The sequence below is a fragment of the Dryobates pubescens genome, chromosome 37, assembly GCF_014839835.1.
Source record: "Dryobates pubescens isolate bDryPub1 chromosome 37, bDryPub1.pri, whole genome shotgun sequence".
NCBI classification, from domain to species: domain Eukaryota; kingdom Metazoa; phylum Chordata; class Aves; order Piciformes; family Picidae; genus Dryobates; species Dryobates pubescens.
In genome coordinates, this window is record NC_071648.1 from 2,751,687 (window position 1) to 2,775,378 (window position 23,692).

Sequence of the window (23,692 nt, forward strand, 5' to 3'; positions counted from 1 at the left end):
CTGCGAGGAGGTCAGACTGGATGGATGACCTCTGGAGGTCCCTTCCAGCCCAGACCATTCTATGATTTCTGAGATACTGTTGATGTTGACTCAAGTGTAAAAGAATGAATGCTTGAACAAAACCCAAATGCAGCTCAAAGAGTGGCTTATCTCCAGAGCAGATTAAAATAAAATGAGTCCAGAGTGGTGGAGTGGAGATGTGTAGCTGTGGCTGGCTGTGTGTGTCCGTGTGCATTAGGCCTAAGCTTGCACACACTTGCATCCTTCTATTCACGTGGCTTATGATCGTGTTTGGGCAAGGCTAGATGACAGTCCTGAACTTTGTGAGTCTTATTTCTCAGGCTGATAAGATCAGAAATGCAGTGAGGTATGAACACTTACTCCCCTGAGAGGTAAAGGCTTCCACTGCTCATGGAACAGCCTCTGAATGAAATAAAGAAAAAAACCACAGTGTTGTTGTTTGACTTGGGAGGGAGCACAGTCTACCCACATCCTTTAGATGATGGCCTTTTTAATGGGATCTTTGAATAGTGCTGAAATGTCAAAAGAATGCAATATCTGACAAGAGCTGTTGTGTTTGTACCATGTCATGAAAATGAGAAAATTTACATGGCCCGTGTTGTTTTCAGGTTTGCTGTAAACTACCTACCGTAGCTATAATGACACCAGCCCTCAGAGAGGCAGCAACCAAAGGTCATGGTATCCACTTGTCACCTTCTTTGTCCTCTAGAGCTATGGAGTCTGATACAGCTTTGTGCATGGGAAATTCCAGAGCAGTGGAAGAGAAGATCAAAGAGGACTCCATCGCACAGATTACTTGCTCAGTCCTGGGGTTCTCCACTGCTGAGCCCACCCTCAGGAATGACCTCTTCGGCGTGCAGCGTTTCGGCTCTCCGCCATCCTCCAAGCGCTATCAGTCTGTCTTGCTAATGAGCACCAATTCTGCCTTTAGCCACAGAAGCGGCAAGCAAACGAAAGGGGGAGAGCCCCACGGCTCCCAGGTGAGAAATTCATTGCAGAATGGGGCTGACACATCGCTTGGGCAGATCAGCCGTTCGCACCCCGAGGAGCAGGGCAAAGGAGGAATGTTGCCGGCGAGCGCCTCTCCCAGCGTGGCGGAAACGCAGGGACTGTTGGCTTCGAACGTCACCGAGTCCGGCCCTGCGGAAGAGATGCAGCTCTTAAACGGGAAATGGTACAAGAAGAATGGGTTTTTGGGTAGGGCTTTGGAAGTCTGCACTGAAACAGTAAAAGGGGATTTGCTACAGCAAATTCTTCGCGGGCCTTCGAAAGGGCTTTCGAGCGGCACCCAGGAGGAGGTGTGCGCGCGCTTGCTCCAGTGTGTCACCAAGCAACAGATGGAAATCAGCCGTGCCAAAAGAACTCAGAAACGTTTACAAATGCTCCTGGCAAAACACATTATCAAACACTGTGATCAGCAGCTCAAATGCTTTGTGAAACATCAGCTACAAAGAATGAAGGTTTTCCACGAGCCAACCAGGCTTTTGAGCGGTGGCTCCCTCAGGTGCGCTGAAGGGTGGCCAGAGAACGGCGCAGCTGCTTTGGAGAGTAGTTGCAGCGCGGATGTACAGAAGGAGGTTAGCCTGGCGCCAGGTGAGATCCGGGGGTTTGCACTTTCTTCTGGAGGGCTGCTGTCTCGTGTGGAGCAGGACCTGGACTCTGATGCCACGTGTAGCAGCTCAGATGACGATGGTGAGGACCAGACTGTAAGAACAACTGTGGAAGCGTAAGTGTTAAATTCCTGCTAGCTTCATGTCCTTCATGCTTACAAATCAAGATGGAAAGGGTCTAGACCCACAGATTACCTCTTGTGTGAGTGGATTGTCCTACTGAAACTAGCAGAACTGCCTGTGGGGGCTAGGCTTGTCACTGCCCAGACAGAAAGGAAGAAGTTCTAATGACAGCATTTAAGGAACAGTTACCTTACTAGACTGCTGAGAGCTAAGTTTTGCACTGCACTGTTAGCAGCTTGCTTTACAGTAGTACTGCTGGTTACTCGGTACTCAGATGGTGCTGGAAAGCAAATAGTGGTAGCAGTGCTGTACGTGATACGTTTGGCTGAAAGGAGAGTAGTTCTGATTTAATTACAGAGCTATTAAGAATCAGCCAGTGTTAGGGCTGTCCACTCTGCTAGGTAAAAATGAGCATCTGATGCACTTGTCAAGCCATCCAGTGTTTGGGGGGTTGCATATTAAAAAAGTTAGGCTTTTTGAATTACTGAAGACCTTACTGTGAATTACTTGAGAATTACTTGAGAAATAATTGAATTACTGAAGACCTCCTTGTGGCCTTCCAGTATCTGAACGGGGCCTACAAGAAAGCTAGTGAGGGACTTTTTAGGGTGTCAGGTAGTGATAGGGCTGGGGCAAATGGAACAAAACTAGAAATGGAGAGATTGAGATTGGATGTTAGGAAGAAATTCTTCCCCATGAGGGTGGTGAGACCAGGGAGGTGGTAGAGGCCCCATCCCTGGAGGTTTTTCAGGCCAGGCTGGATGTGGCTGTGAGCAAGCTGCTGTAGTGTGAGGTGTCCCTGGCCATGGCAGGGGGGTTGGAACTGGCTGATCCTTGAGGTCCTGTCCAACCCTGACAATTCTGTGATTCTGTAATGTTTAAAATGTTCTGCTGCTGGTAATGAAGTGGTGGGTTTGTTGCTGGTATCTCTTTCAAGACAATCTAATTGACTTAATCTGGCTTGAATTGACAGGGGTGCTGTCAGTACCAATTCCTGTAGGTTTGGAAACATCAGTGGTGGGTAAGAGAAGTAAATAGTAACATTTTTCCTGTTGGTGGCACAATATCTTTTGGTTTTTTTCCTTGTTTTAATGTTGTTTTTTTCCTTGCTTTAGTACACTATTAACACATTGAGAGATTTTAGAGAGTGGTGAAAGGACTGCTGCTGCTGTTCCCTTGCTGCAGCTGGAGAGAACAGAGCATGTCCTGAGGTCTGTTAGGATGTGGTAGCAAGACAGTGACGCATTCAAAAGAGCTTCACACAAACACAGTAGCGTTTCTGGCCTTTGAAATCAGGACTGGTTTTGTGTTTCCTGCCCTCTTCTTGCACGTTCTGCTGTTGGAGAGCGTCTAGAAAGCTTTCAAGAGTGACACTGGTGTTTGGGGAAAAGTAAATGATTTAAAAGCCTAGGGAGTGCTTGGTCTGTTTCTTGAAAAGCACCATGCTCACAAGTCAAGGAAGCTTCATCTTGAATTGGGAAAGAGCTGTGCCTTGTTACATGTCCATAGCTGCAGTGCAGCATGGTTTTACCAAATCCCTGCTGTGTTTCAGTGAACTGAAGGACTGGAAAAGAGAGGAGAAAAAGGGCCAAGGGCGAACTAGTTTTCATTTTCTTTTATATATTATCAGAATGGTAAATCCTACAACTGAAGTTTAGTGACTTGCAAACTAAATTAGGGTCATCTCAAATATCTGGAGTTTGCCAAAGATCATTCTCATTTTGAAATGCTTTAATGAAGGAGCCCCAACGTTTTTGGCTCTACCCAGCGTAGGAGAATCCACATTCTTCTTCTAGCTGGTAGGCTTGAACTTCTGAGTAAGAGCTCTGCCTCCAGGATTCTTATCTGGTGATTACATGAACTGAAAAAGATGAGAAAGTCTTGATTCTCAAAGGGTGGCAGGTGATGTAAAACTTGGACTAAAGTTCTGTGTGAGGAGTTTCTTTATTCTTCTTGCCAGGGACAGTTGAGTTTCGAGCTCTGCCTACCAGTCCTTTACATTTATTTCTTCCTTAGGCTTTTGAATTCCTGAAGTTATCTTTCTTTTCACTTGAGGCTTAGTCAATTTGTTTTGTTGCATTGAGGGAAAAAATCCACAGAGGATTATTAAGTACAAAGGCACCAATTTTGGCTCAGGAAATCCCCAGGCTGCTGTTGCTGGCAGCTTGTTCTGGGGAAGCTGCCTTCCCTCTTGTAAGTTATCTTGGCCACTTCTAAGAGGCAGGAGATGGGATAGATAATCTATAATCTGACTCACTGCAGTGCTTTTTTTGTGGATTGGTTTTTTCCCCCCTCCTCTTTTATGTTGTTACTACTGAACAAGAGTCAAGCAGCAGCAGTGACAGGGTTAGCAGTGTGCATTGGCAGTGCAGGAATCACTGGGCTTTGAACTGTTCTGCAGGGCCAGCAAGGGCACAGTTAAAAGCACTACCTGATGGAAGCAGGAGACCCTTGCCTGTGGGCTGGAATTAACACTGCAGCGAGCAGAGGCTGGCTCTTACTTGAATGTGTCATTATCTTCAGCTTGGAATGGGTTTCTTCGTTTCTCCAGCTTTCCTAAGGTTTGTCTCGGTGGCTACAAGGCTTTTTCTTCTGGGTGACAAAGGTGCAGCTGCTGAGCTTTGCTGCTTGCTGAGCTTTACCGCTGGAAAGGCTCGCTCTTTCGATTGCCTTTTACCGCTGGAAAGGCTCTTTGGATTGCCTTTCACCCGAACAAAAGAAACGAAGTTAACATCCATTCTTATTTCTGCTGAGGGGATTTACATTCTTTGAACTGCCTTCCTCTCCTAGGGAATTGTCTCTTAGTGCTTTCCAGAAATAATGTCATCACGTGGGGAAAATAATGCTCGTTTCCTTGCCTGGGACTCATGTTTTGTGGTGAAGACTTTTCTACTGAGCAGGAAAAGACTCTTCCTCTGTGATGTTCTTAACACTGAACTGTAGATGTTACCAGGTTCTATTAATGCAGTGATGAATGGGGGGGAAAAATGTCTTCTGTTTTGCTTGTATCCTTGAAGGTCTCTTCCAACCTGGTCTGGTCTATTCTATTCTATTTTATTCTGTTCTGTTCTATTCTGTTCTGTTCTATTCTATCACAGTTTACTGATTGCATTGAACTTGAGGGTATCATCACACTGGTGGCAGGTCCTTGTCTGACTGCAGTGCTTTTTGTCCTTTTTGGAGGGGGAGGAGATGTCAATCCAATGTGCAAGGTGGGGAGGAACCCGCAGTTGCAGTGTTTACCTGGGAACAGTCTGTTTCTCACCAGGAGGGAGAAGCTGACTCCTGCTCCAATTCTTCACGGTAGGAAAAACCCTGGAGCTATTTTTAGCGTTTTGAACCTGTTCATTCTCATTATGCTGAAAAGAGTTTTCCCCAGTAAGTCTTGACATAAGAGCTGTTGCTCAATGCTTTGTGTCTAGGGTAAGATTGTCTTTACCCATCTATTTCAGCAGCCTTGTTGATCAGTTGCAAGTGTTGTTCCTCCCTCGTGCAGTACATAGGTACTGTTCTGAAGACCAAAGAGATCCTTGGTCTGCTGGTGAAGGCAGCTCTTCTAGTTGACTATTCACAGTCTTTACTAAGCTTCTCTGGTTCCTAGCATAGCTGGAAAGCCTCATCCCATTTCAGGAGCTTAATCAAAACACATTTGGTCCTTTGGAATACTTGATAAAAAGAAATATGGGAGAACAGTTGGCTTTTGTCAGGAACGTTGTCACTGCTGTTAGCAGCCGCTCAGGAAGGCCTTCAGCTTGTCAGCTCTTGTGGAAAGTTTCTTAGGCAGAGCACCAAATTCCCATCAGTAATTGGGAGTGTATTTCAGTCCTGTTCCAGCCCACAAGTGTGTAGGAAATTCCCAAGACAGCACACAGGGGATGTGGTAGTCCTTCTCTCCGGTTTCTCAAAGGCAGATGGTAGGTGCTGTTGCCTGGTTCCCTGTTAGGTGTTAGCAGCCAAAGTGGGCGAAAGGCCTGACCATAAGCGATTCCTTCAGTGTTTGGAGGTGCTGGAAGGTGTCCAGAGAAGGGTCACAAGGATGGGCAGAGGGCTGGAGCTCCTCCTATGAAGACAGTTTAAGAGAGTTGGGGTTGTTCAGTCTGGAGAGGAGAAGGCTCCAAGGAGATCTTCTTGTGGCCTTCCAGTATCTGTTGGGGGCTACAGGAAAGCTGGGGAGGGACTTTTGAGGGTGTCAGGGAGTGATAGGAGTGGGGGGAATGGAGCAAAACTAGAAATGGGTAGATTGAGATTGGATGTTAGGAAGAAGTTCTTCCCCATGAGGGTGGTGAGAGACTGGCAGAGGTTGCCCAGGGAGGTGGTGGAAGCCTCATGCCTGGAGGTTTTTGCAGCCAGGCTGGATGTGGCTGTGAGCAAGCTGCTGTAGTGTGAGGTGTCCCTGTCCATGGCAGGGTAGATTGGCCTGGATGATCCTTGAGGTCCCTTCCAACCCTGACAATTCTATGATTCTATAAATTCACAACTACCATCAACCCCTTGAAATGCAGCATAGACAGCCTTTCACCAGCTGAGTTTGCTTGGAACTTCTTCCTGTTCTTTGGGGTTGATGAAGGTGGAAGGTTATCCATAGGAATGGTCACAGATTTGAAAAGAGGGGAACTGGGGGAGGAAGTGAGCTCACAGCTTTTTCAGCAGCACAGCTCTGGTCTGGGAGCTGTTTCTTGTATCCTTCCAGGCAAGCTCCACATCCTTGTTCACCTATTCTGCGAGTACTTCTGATGTGGTTAGAGGTTCTCATTGTTTACAGTGCACCATAAGGAAGTCTGATGATAAAGTGGTTATTGGGGAAGCCTTTAAGGTTGCAGGCTAGAGAGTTTTTCCTCTACCTGGGCTATGTGTATGATCTTCCAGAATCAAAAGATACCATCACTGGGGTTCTTGGAATGCACAGCTGCTGACTCCATCAAGCAGTAATACATGTAGCTAATTGATTAGAGAGAAAAGCTGCTTACAATAGAGTTTTCTGCAAAAGAAGTAGCTCTATCTGCTGGTGACAAGTCCTGTGCCCTGTTTCCCCAGTCCTTCCCCCATCTGAGTGCAGTCCTTCTGCATCACTGAGTGGTATTTTTTTCTTTCTGAAACACTTTCATGCTTTTCCTCTGATTTTTGAAGGACATGTTTTACTGATTATCCTCCAGCAACCTCAAGCCAGATGAAGAAGCACTGTTGGATTTTTCCATGCCCACAGAGTTTATTGTGCCTGGAAACTTTTGTAATGAATGTGCAGAGATAGTAAATCTCTCTCTTTCTTTCCCTCCCCCCACCCCCTATTTTTTTCCCCTCTTTTTGTCTTCTTTTTTTCCCTTTCCTTAGACTGCTAGTTGGAAAAAGAGGAGATGGGCAATCTGCTTTCAGTACAAATACTTGGTGGGGAGGGGAACAGGAAGGCATAGAGAATACAGGAAGGAAGAAAATACTCTGAGTAGTATCTCCAAATCTAATCTGTTTGTTCTAGATTAGTTTCTGTTTTTCATGGCATTTTTTTCTCATGGCTAATTGAACAACATCAATGCAATGCTACAGGCATCACTACAGCAGGCACTGCTTAAGGGCCAGGGTTTATTGCGTGTCTTTCAGCCACATTAGAAGGGGAAGCTGTTTGTTTTTGCGAGGTCAGGTCTTAATTTTCCACCCTGGAGCTGTAATTTCGCTTCATACCTGATAGGAGAACTGAATTCTGCTTTGGGGAAGGGGGAGGGAGAGAGTCTGCCAGGACTAAATACTGCTCTCCATTTTTCTTAAGCACAAACCCCTACTTGTTTCCAGTTATGAAGCCCTTTGTTTGTTTACAAGTCCAGGAAATGTCTTATTTGCATAGAAGATTAATGTGAGGGCTTTTGAGTAAGTGTAAATTCATAGGTGCAAATAACCCTGCTAATTTCAAACTGCTTTGGATGCTGCTTTTCCTTGCATTCCATTCTCTCTCAGTTCTTGGCTCCTGTCACTAGGATGTGGGAGGAGCATTGTTACCAGAGCATGAAAGCAAAGATATCTTTTATTCTATTTTCACTTTAGGGATACATGTATTACTTGAGAATATATTCATAGAGTTGTTAGGGTTGGAAGGAGCCTCAAGGATCATCCAGTTCCAACCCCCCTGCCATGACCAGGGACACCTCACACTTGCAGCAGGTTGCCCACAACCACATCCAGCCTGGCCTGAAAAACCTCCAGGGAAGAGGCTTCCACCACCTCCCTGGGCAACCTCTTCCAGTGTCTCACCACCCTCATGGGGAAGAACTTCCTAACATCCAATCTCAATCTACCCATTTCTAGTTTTGCTCCATTCCCCCCAGTCCTATCATTATCCAACACCCTAAAAAGTTCCCTCCCCAGCTTTCTTGTAGGCCTCTTTCTGATACTGGAAGGCCACAATTAGGTCTCCTTGGAGCCTTCTCTTCTCCAGACTGAATAGCCCCAACTCCCTCAGTCTGTCCTTCATCACTTGCTTGGACTTCCCTGAGATGGATTTTGCTTCTTTAGGGTCTGCCATGTATTAACTGCTTTTCTTTGGAGATCTCCCACACAGCAGTAACAACTTGCTTTTGAGCAGGACTTCCTTCTCACAATGCCAGAGTAACATTCTCCTGAGTGAGTGTCGTGATCTCTAAGCTGTAATTACACAAACATTTTTGCAGCTGCTGAAAGCAGACTGTAAAGTGTTCATGAAAGGCAGAAGGGTTGACAAGTTGTAACCTGCGAGGGAAGCTCGGAACCAGGAATGTTAAAGCTTGGGAGTTAGGGAGGAGTTGAAGGCATATTAAACACAAAGTTGGCATTGCTCTTCTGAATCAGAGAATTGGTGGTGTTGGAAGGGACCTCAAGGATCATCCAGCTCCAACCCCCTCACCATGCCCAGGGACACCTCACACTACAGCAGCTTGCTCACAGCCACATCCAGCCTGGCCTGAAAAACCTCCAGGGATGAGGCTGCCACCACCTCCCTGGGCAACTTCTTCCAGTCTCTCACCACCCTCATGGGGAAGAACTTCTTCCTAGTATTCAATCTGAATCTACCCATTTCTAGCTTTGCTCCATCCCCCCAGTCCTATCACTCCCTGACACTCCCTGACATTCCATTGGAATGGACTGCCCAAGGAGGTGGTGGGGTCACCATTGCTGGGGGTGTTCAGGACAAGGCTTGGCAGTATGCTTGGTTGCATGGTTTAGTTGGTTGGGTGATGTTGGATGATAGGTTGGACACAATGATCTTGAAGGTCTCTTCCAACCTGGTCTGGTCTATTCTATTCCATTCTATTCTATTCCATTCTATTCTATTCCATTCTATTCTATTCCATTCTATTCTATTCCATTCTATTCTATTCCATTCTATTCTATTCCATTCTATTCTATTCCATTCTATTCTATTCCATTCTATTCTATTCCATTCCATTCCATTCCATTCCATTCCATTCCATTCCATTCCATTCCATTCCATTCCATTCTATTCTAACACCCTCAAAAGTCCCTCCCCAGCTTTCCTGTAGCCCCCTTCACATATTGGAAGGCTGTAATTAGGTCTTCTTTGAGCCTTCTCTTCTCCAGGCTGAACAGCCCTGCCTCCCTCAGTCTGTCCTCACAGGAGAGGTGCTCCAGCCCTGACTGACAGTTGGATACATAATCAGCAGTGTAGTAGAACAGAAGAATGTAGTAGTCAGGCACAGGTGTGTAGATGCTAACCTGGCATGCCTCATGGCATGGTAGATGAGTGTGGTGCTTGGTGGCAGCTGCTGATTAATCAGCATTTTGTGGCTAGCTCTTTCCTGTCACTTAAGCTGTGATTTATTATTTTTTCCCCCCCTTTTTTCATTTTCATTTAAAGCTTTGTTTCCAAACAGCAACCAACTGCCTTTAGAGCATCTTGTGAAGTGAGGGCAGCGTTATTTCACCTCACAGATAACACTGATTTCATGAGAGCCTACTTCAAAGGGCTCCGACGGGTGCCTTGAGAATCAGCGTACGTGGGCCCCTGGTGCAGGAAATCATTTAAATGCTTTTCTTTCACATGAAACAAAAAGTGCCTACAGATTCCCAAAATAGGAACACTCCTCTCTAACAGGGTTTCATTCATACTGCTAAATATGGCTTAGGAATGTAACTTTAGATGCTGGATTGAGCTAGATCGACCTGCGCTCTGGAACAGCTGTAAATGATTTTATTCTCAGCCAGACGTTTTACCTACAACAACTTTAAGTCAGTGTAATTTTTATACTGATTCTGGAATGGAGAAAAGAAGAAACCTGAACCTTCATGTTTGCATATATGTGTCTTACAGACTCCTCTTCCTCCCGGCCCACGGGTGGGTTTACCGAGCAGCAGTAAAACTCAGTGGAGCTCCACCCCAAACAAAGAAGGTCGCAGCCCTTCCAACCTGCGTTCCTTGCTTTAACCTTGTAATAAGCTCCAGCCCTGCCCTGCAAAGCAGACTGCCATGTACTGTTTGGTTACTCCTCTGTTACTTAATCACAGTGTGCTTACAATAGTGGCCCAGAGGATTCAGCTTCTGATGCAGCAGGGTGTCCAGTGTCCCCAGGGCAGGTGCTCTTGGGCCATCCTGTGGCATCGCTGCTGGGTGCTCACCCTGACCAGCATGATCACACTCAGCATGGACCCTCTGCAGTTTCCTTTGGGTCCCACATATGGGGGAGGGATATACATAGAATAAATCAGGTTGGAAGAGACCTTCAACCAACCCATCAACTAATCCAACACCACCTAAACAACTAACCCATGGCACCAAGCACCCCATCAAGTCTCCTCCTGAACACCTCCAATGACGGCGACTCCACCACCTCCCCAGGCAGCCCATTCCAATGGGCAATCACTCTCTCTGTCCAGGCTTCAGGGCTTGAAGTGGGACTCATCTCAACTCTGCCCAGCTGCCATCCCATCTTCTGGATGCTCCCCACCTCTCCTGTTAGCCCATACCCTGCAGCACCCCAAACACAGGTGGGCACGTTAGCTTGTCACTCCTGACCACAGAGCACTTGCCCTTCAGTGAGGTGAGCCACAGCTGGTGATGGCCTTCAGCATGTGGTGGTGCAGCAAAGGCTGCTACTGCTTCTCATTTCTCACACATTGTTGGGACCAGCTTCAGTGGCTGGACAGCACTGAGATGCTGTCTGCATGCTGCAGCCATGTTCCATAGGCACATATCTTTAAAGGAATACATTGTAAGCTCTGTCTTCCTTGATGCTGGGGCTAGGATCCAGGCACAGCACTACTTACTCACTTCCTTGTTCAAGGGCAGTTGGTAATAGTTATGGAGAATTTCTAGGTCTGTGCTCCTGGTGTTTTGTTGTTCCTTTACTGATGCTGTGCCATTTCACAGGCAAGAAAAGAAGCTTGTTTCCAGGCAGCCCTGGTGTTCCTGAAGTTTGGGAAGTTGAGGCTCAGCATTACTTAGTTCTCCTTGATCAGCAGAATGGTCCTGTGGATGAGTTGTTCTTACAGCCTGCTGCAGTGCTTTAGCTCTTCAGCAGGACCTCCAGTGATGAAAGCTCTGTTGAAAGCTGTGGTTGCTGAAGTCAGTGGTGGACAATGGTGCCAAGTCCAGCTGGAGAGCTGTAACCAGTGGAGTGTCCCAGAGCTGGGTCTGGTCCTATTCAACATCTTCATCAATGCCATTGATGAGGGGACAGACAGACAGAGTCTGCTCAGCAGGTTTGCTGATGATACCAAACTGGGAGGCTTGGCTGAGACACCTGAAGGCTGTGTGGCCATTCAGAGACTTGGACAGAGTGAGAGCTGGGCAGAGAGGAACCTGAGGAGGTTCAACAAGGAGAAGTGCAGAGTCCTGGATGCTGGGTGTTGGCAGATCTGCATTCTGCAGTGTGGGTTCAGTGTTTTGGGCGGGGGTTTGGGTGGTTTTGGTTGGTTTGGGTTGGGGATTTTTTGTTTGTGTGTTTTGGTTGGATTTTGGTTGGTTGGTTTGGTTTTGTGGTGGTGGGTTTTTTTGGTGGGTTTTTTTGTTGTTGTTGTTTTTTTAAGAGGAAATGGTGCTGGTTGTTTACCTTTCACAAGGTTTTTACTTCTTGGGCAGTTAATATTCTAACTGACCCCCTCTCCCCCCTCCACCAAGCAGTTTGGCCTTTTATCATTCACAGGTCTGAAGAATTGCGTAAACAGAATCAAAGATGAAAGGCATCTACCAGGCTGTAGAGCCAGCCATTGGAAAAGTCCAGCACTGGAGCCCAGAGGGGTTGTGAAGTCTCCTCTGGACACATTCAAACCCCACCTGGTTGCATACCTGTGCAGACTCCCCTGGGTGATGCTGCTGTGGCAGGGGGATTGGACTGGATGGTCTTTGGAGGTCCCTTCCAGCCTCTAATGTGCTGTGATACTGTGGTGCTGGTTGCCCCAAAACAGTGGCCTGTGGCTCTGTGCAGTCAGTGTGCAGCAAGTGCTCCTGGGGGAGCTGAGCAGAGGCTGACAGCAAGCAGTCAGATCAGGCAGTGCTGTGTTGTGCATGGTTGATTGGGTGCCTGGGGGGAAGGACAATATTTGGTGCAGTTCACACTCCAGAGTGCCTGCAAGAGATTGGAGTTTGCAGACAGGCACTGGCTGCTTTTTTAATGGCCTGGTTATCATGGGTTTAACAGTTAACTGGTCCAGGGGAATTAATACTTCAACAGCAACTGGGTTTAGCTCATTCTGAAAGCAAACATGAAGTAGGTGTGCTGGAAGAATTAGTCCTTGGGAAAGCATTTACGGGTCACTTCCTGGCTGGACCTGTTTGTTCAGCCATTACCAGTGCTGGAAGTTTCTCTTGGGAGTGGGCATTTTTTATCTCAGGCTCCCCAGAGAGGGTGTCAAGAGGGAGGGGACAGGGACAGCCTCTGCTCACTTGTGCCCTGTGATAGCATAATGGGCAGTGGATGGAAACTACAGCACAAGAGGTTCCACCTCAACATGAAGAAGAACTTCACTGTGAGGGTCACAGCGCTGGAGCAGGCTGCCCAGAGAGGTGCTGGAGTCATCTCCTCTGGAGACTTTCAAGACCCATCTTGAAACAGCAGGAGATTGAACACATCCAAGTGCCAGGTTCTGCACATTGGCCACAACAGCCCCAGGCAGAGCTACAGGCTGGGGGCAGAGTGGCTGAGAGCAGTCAGGTGGAAAGGGACCTGGGGGTGCTGGTTGATGGTAGGCTGAACGTGAGCCTGCAGTGTGCCCAGGCAGCCAAGAGGGCCAATGGCATCCTGGCCTGCATCAGGAACAGTGTGGCCAGCAGGAGCAGGGAGGTCATTCTGCCCCTGTACACTGCACTGGTTAGGTCACACCTTGAGTCCTGTGTCCAGTTCTGGGCCCCTCAGTTTAGGAAGGAGGTTGACTTGCTGGAAGGTGTCCAGAGAAGAGCAACAAAGTTGGTGAGGGGTTTGGAACACAGCCCTGTGAGGAGAGGCTGAGGGAGCTGGGGTTGCTTAGCCTGGAGAAGAGGAGACTCAGGGGTGACCTTATCACTCTCTACAACTCCCTGAAGGGAGGTTGTAGCCAGGTGGGGGTTGGTCTCTTCTCCCAGGCACCCAGCACCAGAACAAGAGGACACAGTCTCAGGCTGCACCAGGGGAGGTTTAGGTTGGATGTTAGGAAGAAGTTCTACAGAGAGAGAGTGATTGCCCATTGGAATGGGCTGCCTGGGGAGGTGGTGGAGTCACCATCACTGGAGGTGTTCAGGAGGAGACTTGATGGGGTGCTTGGTGCCATGGGTTAGTTGTTTAGGTGGTGTTGGATTGGTTGATGGGTTGGATGCGATGATCTTGAAGGTCTCTTCCAACCTGGTCTATTCTATTCTATTCTATTCTATTCTATTCTATTCTATTCTATTCTATTCTATTCTATTCTATTCTATTCTATTCTATTCTATTCTATTCTATTCTATTCTATTCTATTCTATGTGACCTGTGCTGGATTCTCTGGTCCTGCTCTGGCAGGGGGGTTGGACTCGATGACCTCCAGAGGTCCCTTCCAACCCCTGACATCCTGTGATCTCATGAGTAAAATCTAGATTAGGTTATCTAAAACACATGCAGTGCATATCTGAATTCACCTCATTCCAACCTTTTGCATGATGCCATCTCCTCATTTCCTTAGGTAATCTCTCATTTACTGCCACTGTCTGCAGGGAGAAGATAAATGTGACCTGTTGAATTTCACCAGCATGTTGACAGAAGGTTATCAGAAACTCTGTGCTGGCCTTAATGGTGTGCAAGAAAATGCTTCTCTCCTGGCTGGCTGCTTTTTGAGCTCTGCCATGTATAACAACAACAAAACTGGCTGTAATGCTGGTGTAAAATTAGGGGCAGCTCCAGGCCTGGGGGACCCCCACCATAGAGTGTATGTGATGAGGTGCCATATGGTGAAGAGGAACTGCTTTATGGGGTTTGAACAGCTGAGTGAGCTTCCCAAGAGAGCTGGGGGATGTCTGTTGTTTTGGGTTGGTTTTGTGGTGTGCTCTAAGTCTCATGTGGCCAGAAGGTCAAGGGAGGTGATTCTCCTCCTCTACACTGCTCTGGTGACACCCCACCTGGAGCACTGTGTCCAGTTCTGGAGCCTCTGTGACTGGAATGAAATGGAATGGAATAGAATAGAATAGAATAGACCAGGTGAAGGATCTGGAGGTGCTGGAAGGTGTCCAGAGAATGGCCATGAGGATGAGCAGAGGGCTGGAGCTCCTCTCTGATGAGGACAGACTGGGAGAGTTTTGGTTGTTTAGTGTGGAGAAGAGAAGGCTCCAAGGAGACCTTCTTGTGGCCTTCCAGTATCTGAAGGGGGCTACAGGAAAGCTGGGGAGGGACTTTTGAGGGTGTCAGGGAGTAGGGACAGGGCATAGGACTGGGGAGAATGGAAGAAAACTAGAAATGGGTAGATTGAGATTGGATGTCAGGAAGAAGTTCTTCCCCATGAGGGTGGTGAGAGACTGGCAGAGGTTGCCCAGGGAGGTGGTGGAAGCCTCATGCCTGGAGGTTTTTCAGGCCAGGCTGGATGTGGCTGTGAGCAAGCTGCTGTAGTGTGAGGTGTCCCTGGCCATGGCAGGGGGGTTGGAACTGGCTGATCCTTGAGGCTCCTTCCAAGCCTGACAGTTCTCTGATTCTGTAATTTCATTGTGAGTCATAGGATGTCTGGATGGGATTTAAAGATCTGGAGCACTTCCTGAGTTTTTGCTTTTAAGTTTCCAGAGTTAAGTCCTCATTCAGAATGCTAAACTTCTGAGGTTGTTTTCAGGGACTCCCACCATGGAAAGTGATGAGCTCTTTGTCTGAGGGTAATCAGTTTGGCTTTTAGAAGCTGCTTCTTGCTCCCAAATATTTCCCTGGGGTGTGATTGGCACTAGGCCTGTGACAGCCCAGGAGTTCCTGGTGCGAGGAGAAGAGGAACCAGCAGGAATGTGAGGTCACTTCAGGACTGAGCCACCTGAAAACTGGATGCCAGAACAACGTAGATGAAACTGCCAGAAGCAGCAAAATGAACTGTGTCAGGGAACTGGAGTGGAAATGTGAAAGGGTGAGGGGCTGCCAGGACTGGCTGCTGCTCTTTGGCTTAATCCAGGAGTTTGGAACTGGAGAAGTTTTTTCCCAGCCACGCTGTGTGGGTGCTTTGCTCTCCTAAAGGTCAGCATTCTTTGAAACAAACCTTTGGGGCTGGCAAACCTACATTTGGGAGTTTTGATATGGCTCTGTTGCAAGTGTGCTCCTTTCCTGTTCAGTAAGAAGCATCCTGTAATTGTCCCTGCAGATGTGTCATGGCAGAGGCATGTTGCTTGCTCTCGTTGGGAATTTGGAGGATGGAAGGCCTCTGTTTTGGTTTAATTTGCAGGTTGTAAGATGCTGGTAGAGAATCTTGCCTTAGGCACAGGGGTGATGCTCTAAAATGCTCATTTTGTGCTCACCATAGCTGAAGAAAAGGTCTTGAAGGTGTTGGTGGGTGAGAAGCTTCACAGGAGCAGGCAGTGTCAGCTTGCAGCACAGAAGGCCAAGGGCAGCCTGGGCTGCATCCAAAGCAGCATTGCCAGCAGAGCCAGAGAGGGGATTCTGCCACTTGGCTCTGCTGAGACCTCACCTGCAGTGCTGTGTGCAGGTCTGGAGCCCTCAACACAGGAAGGACCTGGACCTGATGGGGAGGGTCCAGAGGAGGCCATGAAAATGATCAGGGGGTTGGAGCAATGAGGAGAGGCTGAGGGAGCCTGGAGACAGGCTCCAGGGAGACCTAAGAGCAACCTTCCAGTACCTGAAGGAGGCTACAAGAAGGCTGCAGAGAGACTGCTTGCAAACACCTGCAGTGACAGGGGCAATGGCTTCAAACTAGAGCAGAGCTGATTTAGATTGGATGTTAGGAACAAATTCTCCAGCATGAGGGTGGTGGAACACTGAAAGAGGTTGCCTAGGGAGGTGGTTGAGGCTGGACAGGGCCCTGGGCAGCCTGAGCTAGTTGGGGCTGTCCCTGCTGACTGTGGGGAGGTCAGACAGGATGACCTCTGGAGGTCCCTTCCAGCCCAGCCTGTTCTGTGATTCTATAAAGGCAAATCATCTGCTGATTTGGAGTCATCACAGAGCAGTAAGCTTCAGTATTTTACTCCAGCCCTGAGCATTAGCTATCACAGAATGTTAGGGGCTGGGATGGGGCCTTGAGAGATTATCCAGTCCAACCCCTGCCAGAGCAGGATCGCCTGTACCAGGCCACGCAGGAACTCATCCAGGAAGGTCTTGAATATCTCCAGAGAGGGAGACTCCACAGTGCCCCTGGACAAAATGTTGGCTTAGGCTGAGCTGCCAGCACAAGAGTGAATCTGAAATTCCCATCAAGGGTGTATGGGGCTGGAGTGGAAAGCTCAGAAGCCAAGGGAAGATGCTTTGCACGAGGAGCACACAGGAAATGGGACGGACAGAAGCTATTTTCTTTTGTCTCATTCCCAACAGAGAAGCAGTGCAGGAGCCTGCTCTGACTTCCTCCTTCAGTAACAGGCCTGGTTATTGCTGTAACCATGCTGGGTTTTCCTTCTCTGGATTTGCAGAGTTACTGAATGCCACTTTGGAACAGCTTTCCCTGCTGAGTGCTGTGCTGTACTCTCTAACGTCCCAGGGACAGATGTGCAGATTTGGGAGGGCATCACTTGAGTGACCACACTGCTTTGCATGCAAACAGCTCACTTCAGAAGTGTGAGGATAGCTCAGGGCAATGTTATCTTCAAGGGTTATGAAATAGTATACAGGAAAACAGACCCAGAGGCAAGGATGGTAAATAAAACATGCAAGATGAAAGATATGTCAGTGACAGAGAGGAGAACAGAATTTAGCAGTGCTTCTACCTGCTGTCCTTGGGGCTGTGTGGCTGGAAAGCTGCTGGCACAAAGGGACCTGGGGGTGCTAAGGGACAAGCAGCTGAAGAGGAGCCAGCAGTGTGCCAGGGGGCCAAGAAAGCCAAAGGCCTCCTGGCTGGGGTCAGCAATGCTGTGTCCAGCAGCAGCAGGGAGGGGATTGTCCCCTGGCACTCAGCTCTGGGGAGGCCACACCTCGAGTGCTGTGTCCAGTTTGGGGCACCTCAAGACAAGAGAGATGTGGAGGGGCTGGAGCCAGGGCAGAGGAGGGCAAGGAAGCTGGGAAGGGCCTGGAGAAGAAATCTGATGAAGAGCAACTGAAGGAGCTGGGGATGGTTAGTGTGAAGCAGAGGAGGCTGAGGGGAGACCTCCTGGCTCTCTACAGCTCCCTGAAAGGAGGTTGTGGAGAGCTTGGTGCTGGTCTCTTCTCACAGGTCATTAGCCATAGAAGAAGAGGGAAGAGCCTCAAGCTGCAGCAGGGCAGCTTCAGACTGGACAGGAGGAAGAATTTTTCCCCATCAAGAAAGAGTGGTCAGGGCTTGGAATGTGCTGCCCAGGGAGGTGTTGGCATCCCCAAGGCTGGATGTGCTTGAAGGTGTTTTGGATGTGGTGCTTGGGGCTGTGGTTTAGGGGTGAGCCTTGCAGAGTAGGGCTCTGGGTTGGACTTGGTGATGCTGAGGCTCTTTTGCAACCTGCATGTTTCTGTGATTCAGTGAAATGTGAGCTTCTGCTGGCTTACCTTGCCCTGAGCTTCCTGACCCTTCTGTTATGGCAATGCAAAAGTCTGCAAGGCATCAAAAGGGAAAGGGATCTATGCTTAAACCTTCTTCCTTCCCCCTGCCTCTGAAGTTCAGATTAATCCTGAGCAACTTCCTTGCCCATGCCAGGAGAAGCTGCCCAAGTGCCTCTGCAGGTGCAGGCATGGGGCAGCCTGGACTGACAGAAGAGAGGAGCTGAAATTGCTTCCTTTGGGCTAAGCTTTTAATGGTTTGTGCTTACTTTGGTGAAAATTCTTCCTCACAGAGGAGCCTGAAGACCTCATTCTTCCAGTGTAATTAGTTTAATTATATGGTCCCCTTTAAAGGCTTAAGAAATGTCTAGAATTAATTGGTGCCCACAATTAATCCAGGCTTCAGGACTGTGTTTAAGGTAAAAAGCCTGCAAACCCACCTTGGAACACCCTGCAGAGGGTTTGGGTGGGGGTTTTCATGTCAAACAGTAATAGCCAGGGCTTAAGATGTGTTTATCTTATGGTTGCAGTAGTTGACCGTTCTTCTGGTACCTGCTGTATTGATTATGGATTCCTTGACTGCCCTGCTGATTTCACATGGGGTGTGTGACACAACAACAGCTCCAGCCCTTCCCATTCTGCTCCTTGTTTCCCACCTCTGCTCTCCATGGGCAGCCCACCCTTTCTGGGTCTGTTGTGAGGCCAGCTCACCTTTCTCTCCCAGAGCAGGGGGAGATACATCCCTCTTGTCTCTAGCTTGAGAGGTTGTTCTGGCAGTGGGAGTTATTTTCTTTCACCTGGACTTTCTTGGTCCATTGTCCTGGTTTGTGAGGTTTTCCTGGTTGGTTGTTCATTTGTCTTCTGTGAAAGGAATAGAAATAAGCACCTCACCACTCCTGCTGGGATTTTCTCAGCTATCCTCTTGATTGCTATTCAAGTTTTGTTGTTGTTGTTACTAACTAGGGGATTTGTTACAGCCTGGTCAAGCAGCTCTTGCTTAGGACTAGCTCTTTGCCACCCCAGGGTCCTGAGGCAAATCCTGGTTCTTCCAGCCACCACACTTGTGCAAACACATCATTTAATTGAACCCTGACTTGGACCAGCCAGGAGCTTGGATCCCCCACTTTCCTCACAAGCTTCTGGAAGCACAGGCATGCAAGAGCTGTCAGTCCCAGAGAAGCTCTTGGCAGGTAACCAGGGCTGTTTGCTCTGTGCTACTGATAATGGGGGAACAAGAACACAAAAAATGCAAAGGGCTTGTCAGAAAAATGGATATTCACAAGATGACTTCATAGGCCTTTCTTCCCTGGGGTGTCCTGGGGTGCATTCACAGGAGTGTGTCCAGCAGATCCAGGGAGGTTCTCCTCCCTCTCTACTCTGTCCTAGTGAGGCCACACCTGGAATCTTGCATCCAGTTCTGGGCTCCCCAGTTCAAGAGGGACAGGGATCTGCTGCAGAGGGTCCAAGGGAGGGCTGCAAGGATGCTGAAGGGACTGGAGCCCTGCCTGGTGAGGAGAGGCTGAGAGCCCTGGGGCTGTTTAGTGTGGAGAGGAGAAGACTGAGAGGAAATCTGATCAATGTCTGTCAATATGTCAGGGCTGGGGGTGTCAAGAGGGAGGGGACAGCCTCTGCTCAGTTGCACCCTGGGATAGGACAAGGGGCAATGGATGGAAACTCCAGCACAGGAAGTTCCACCTCAACATGAGGAGGAACTTCTTCACTGTGAGGCTCACAGAGCACTGGAGCAGGCTGCCCAGAGAGGTTGTGGAGTCTCCATCTCTGGAGCCTTTCCATCCCTGTCTGGATGTGTTCCTGGGTGACCTGTGCTGGATTCTCTGCTCCTGCTCTGGCAGAGGGGCTAGACTGGGAGATCTCCAGAGGTCCCTTCCAACCCCTAACATCCTCTGATCCTAGGGCAAAATCACTTCTCTTTCAGAAGAAGTCTGGGGTTGGGATTTTGGGTTTGGTGGTTGGTTGGGTTTTTTTTTTTTACAGTTCTTTTAAGTTAGCTGCAGCAAACCACTCAACAACTTTGGTGGGAAGAAGCTATCACTCATTCTCTCCAACAAAGAGATTCAGTTAATGGAAGGGTACTAGTGGAGCATGCATGCTAAAATAGTTCATTGTGTTGCCCCTGTTGCTTGAACATGCTGGATATTGAGGTTATTAGTGGAGTGGTACTGTTCTGTCATGCATTTATTTACTGAGCAGGCTGAGTGAGGTTTGCTGACACCAGTGATGAGTTTAATATAATAAAGTTAAATCATCCACAACATCCAGGCCCAGGAGGCATATTTCTTGTGTTACAGAATACCCCTGTTTGTAAACAGCAGCTAGAGTGACCTCACTGCTGACACAACTGGGTTTATAAAATCACTCAAAAGAATTCTAAGCTACTCACTTGGATTTTTGGGCAGTGACTCGACATAGAATCATGGAATTGCTATAGTTGGAAGGGACCTCAAGGAACATCTAATTCCAACCCCCCTGCCATGGGCAGGGATCCCTCAAACTAGATCAGTTTGCTCACAGCCACATCCAGCCTGGCCTTAAAATCCTCCAGGGATGAGGCTTCCACCACCTCCCTGGGCAACCTCTGCCAGTCTCTCACCACCCTCCTGGGGAAGAACTTCTTCCTAACATCCAATCTCAATCTACCCACTTCTAGTTTTGCTCCATTCCCCCCAGTCCTATCACTCCTTGACACCCTAAGAAGTCCCTCCCCAGCTTTCCTGTAGCCCCCTTCAGATACTGGAAGGCCACTAGAAGGTCTCCTTGGAGCCTTCTCTTCTGCAGACTGAACAACCCCAACTCTCTCAGTCTGTCCTCATAGAATCATGGACTTGTTAGGGTTGGAAGGCACCTCAAGGATCATTCAGTTCCAACCCCCCTGCCATGGCCAGGGACACCTCACACTAGATCAGTCTGCTCAGAGCCACATCCAGCCTGGCCTTAAATACCTCCAGGGATCGGGCTTCTACCACCTCCCATCTACCACCTCCCTGTCCTCATAGGAGAGGTGCTGCAGCCCTCTAGGCAGACATCTGGCTGGTCATTGCTGGATCCCAGGGCTGGTTGTTAGCTTCCAATTTTTAGCAAACAATCTTGGTGGAAGCTTGTTGGATGATAGGTTGGACATGATGATCTTGAAGGTCTCTTCCAGCCTGGTCTGGTCTGTTCTGTTCTAGTCTATTCTGTTCTGGTCTGGTCTGGTCTGGTCTGTTCTGTTCTAGTCTGGTCTGGTCTGGTCTGGTCTGGTCTGTTCTGTTCTGTTCTAGTCTGTTCTGTTCTTGTGGGAGGGAGTATGGTGCAAGAACACATACTCTCACTGGTGGAGTTACTGAAATCCTTGATAAAGCTGTGATCTACATCAACTGATACAGTTTGATAGCTTCACCAGCTCTGGGGTTTACAATACAGCAGAGAACCATGAGCTCAGTCTGGGCATAGCCAGCAAACATAGGTCGTACCGGTTGAGGCAAGTCCTGCAGTTAGAGGAACAAGCTGGTGTGAGACTGGGTGGGCCAAATCAGCTGTCTGCTGAAAGCAGCTGAGGTGTTTGAAGCAGGAGGCAGGAGAGCTGTCAGAAATGTTCTTGTGCAAACGTGGTTCTCTTTCTGTCTGGACTAACCAGCGTTTTGTCTTCACAGCAGCTATGCTTCTGAGTGGAAGTGGCTTGCAGACAGAGCTAGAATTGGCAGCCGCTGGACGTGGCTTCAGGCCCAGATTTCAGAACTAGAATACAAAATCCAACAGCTAACTGACCTTCACAGGCAGATACGTGCCACCAAGGTATTGTCTGTAAGCTCACAACTGGGCTTTTCAAATGCTCTTCTGACAGTGTGTCCTGTGGTATTTGTTGATGTGCTGCTTTGCCGTTTGGTTTGCCCCACAGTTCTTGTATCTGCACAGGCTGCCGCATGCAGGAGTCACCCAGGAAGGCATCAGGAAATCACAGAGTTGTCAGGGTTGGAAGGGACCTCGAGGATCAGCCAGTTCCAGTCCCCCCATGCCATGAACAGGGACACCTCACAGTACAGCAGCTTGCTCATAGCCACATCCAGCCTGGCTGCAAACACCTCCAGGGATGAGGCTTCCACCACCTCCCTGGGCAACCTCTTCCAGTCTCTCACCACCCTCATGGGGAACAACTTCTTCCTAGTATTCAATCTGAATCTACCCATTTCTAGCTCTGTTCCATTCCCCCCAGTCCTATCACTCCCTGACACCCTCAAAAGTCCCTCCCCAGCTTTCCTGTAGCCCTCTTCAGATACTGGAAGGCTGCAATTTAGGTCTCCTTGGAGCCTTCTTTTCCTCTCCAGACTGAACAGCCCAAACTCTCTCAGTCTGTCTCCATAGCAGAGCAGCTCCAGCCCTCTGCTCATCCTCGTGGCCCTTCTCTGGACACCTTCCAGCACCTCCAGATCCTTCCTGGAATAGAGGCTCCAGAACTGGACACAGTGCTCCAGGTGGGGTCTCTCCAGAGCAAAGTAGAGGGGGAGAATGGCTTCCCTCAATCTGCTGGCTATGCTTCTCTTGATGCAGCCCAGGATGTGATTGGCTTTCTGGTCTGCAAGAGCACACTGCTGGCTTATGTTGAGCTTCTCATCCCCCAGCACTCTCAAGTCCTTTTCTTCAGGGCTGCTCTAAAAAGGAGGAGCTAAAAAGTATTGTGCCCTTGAGACAGCAGTACAAGACTGGGAGCTGGGAGCTGAGCTCTTACACTTCCTAGCTGTGACTTTGTCAGTGACTCCCAGAGGCCCAGCACAAGCTACTGCATTTAGCACACTAGTTGCTCCCTCTGCAGAAGAGGCAAGGTTTAGCTTTGGGTTGAGGGGGTTGGCAATTACTAGTTTTTTGGGTGGTGGGATTCCAGGGTGGGCTTCTTTCTGTTACTTACAGCCCATGTTGAGCCTGAGGATCAGCTGGTTAATGTTTGTACAGCCCTTTGAACGGGTCAAGGATTAATTATTGCTAAAAATTCCAATGTGTGTAACTCATGCACTGATTTTTTGTAAGTCAAACTGGCTAGACAGTGGGAAAGTCACATTCCTAACCCATTAATAATCTAGCTATCAGTTTAATGGCTTCCCCAGGTCGTTCTCATGTGCAGGAAGCCAAAACCTGTGATAATTCTGCTGGGGTGATAGTGGGAGGTTCAGAGAAGGGCACCCTGACCCTCATGCTTGTTGTCTGATTTACGCTGGGGGTAGATGAGCACAGATGAAGAGGAGCTAAAAGATGCTTCAGACTTCCTCCAGCTGAAGACAAGATGTAGAGGGGGTTTAAAGGGAAAGGGAAAGCACCCCAGGGAACATTTCCTTCTGATAGTCTAAAGAAAAATGATTCCCTCTTCTTCTTTTGGCCTCACAGCCCCTCTTTCCATATCCAACTTCTCTCTCCTGCTCACAACCTCTCCCTGGTCAGGTTTTTCTCCACATAATAATGGAAGGGCCTTTACCTGAGAGTCAGGCCTGCCTGTGCACCCACAGAAGGAAAAGGAGATGGTGTATTAGGGTGAGAATGCCTGTATTTTGGTGTTGTCCTGAACACCAGCTACCTTCTCACTGCTACACCCAGCAGCCTCCAGCCTTCAGGGTGGCGTAGGTCTGATGAGCTGCAGAAGACAAACGAATGAGAAGCGAGGGAAAAGAACGCTCTTTTAGTCATGCATTTTCTTCCCATTAGGTGGTATGCTGGCTGGGAGCCTGGTCATCTTCCTGTTGGAGATCTTTAGTGACATTCCTTTTTGCAGACCTCATGCCCCTTTTGCCAGCTGTGGTATTCAGTGCCTGGCACCCTGTCCCCCAGTGAAGGTAGCAGCGTGCTTGCTTCAGCTGGGCTCGTTTGCTGCAGGCATCTGCAGCATCCCAGCGCAGC

At 48.6% G+C, this 23,692-nt stretch overlaps 1 protein-coding gene across 1 annotated transcript in view; it reads left to right on the forward strand.

Annotated features, from left to right (window-relative positions):
- Positions 1 to 630: 630 nt before the first annotated feature.
- The window catches only part of KANSL1L (KAT8 regulatory NSL complex subunit 1 like), a 72,122-nt gene continuing 49,060 nt past the window's right edge, over positions 631 to 23,692 (forward strand). Inside the window, exons 1-2 of the mRNA XM_009898475.2 lie at positions 631 to 1,747; positions 21,463 to 21,604. Coding sequence (XP_009896777.2) covers positions 660 to 1,747; positions 21,463 to 21,604 — 1,230 coding nt within the window. The 5' untranslated portion in view covers positions 631 to 659. The remainder of the gene's footprint in view (positions 1,748 to 21,462; positions 21,605 to 23,692) is intronic.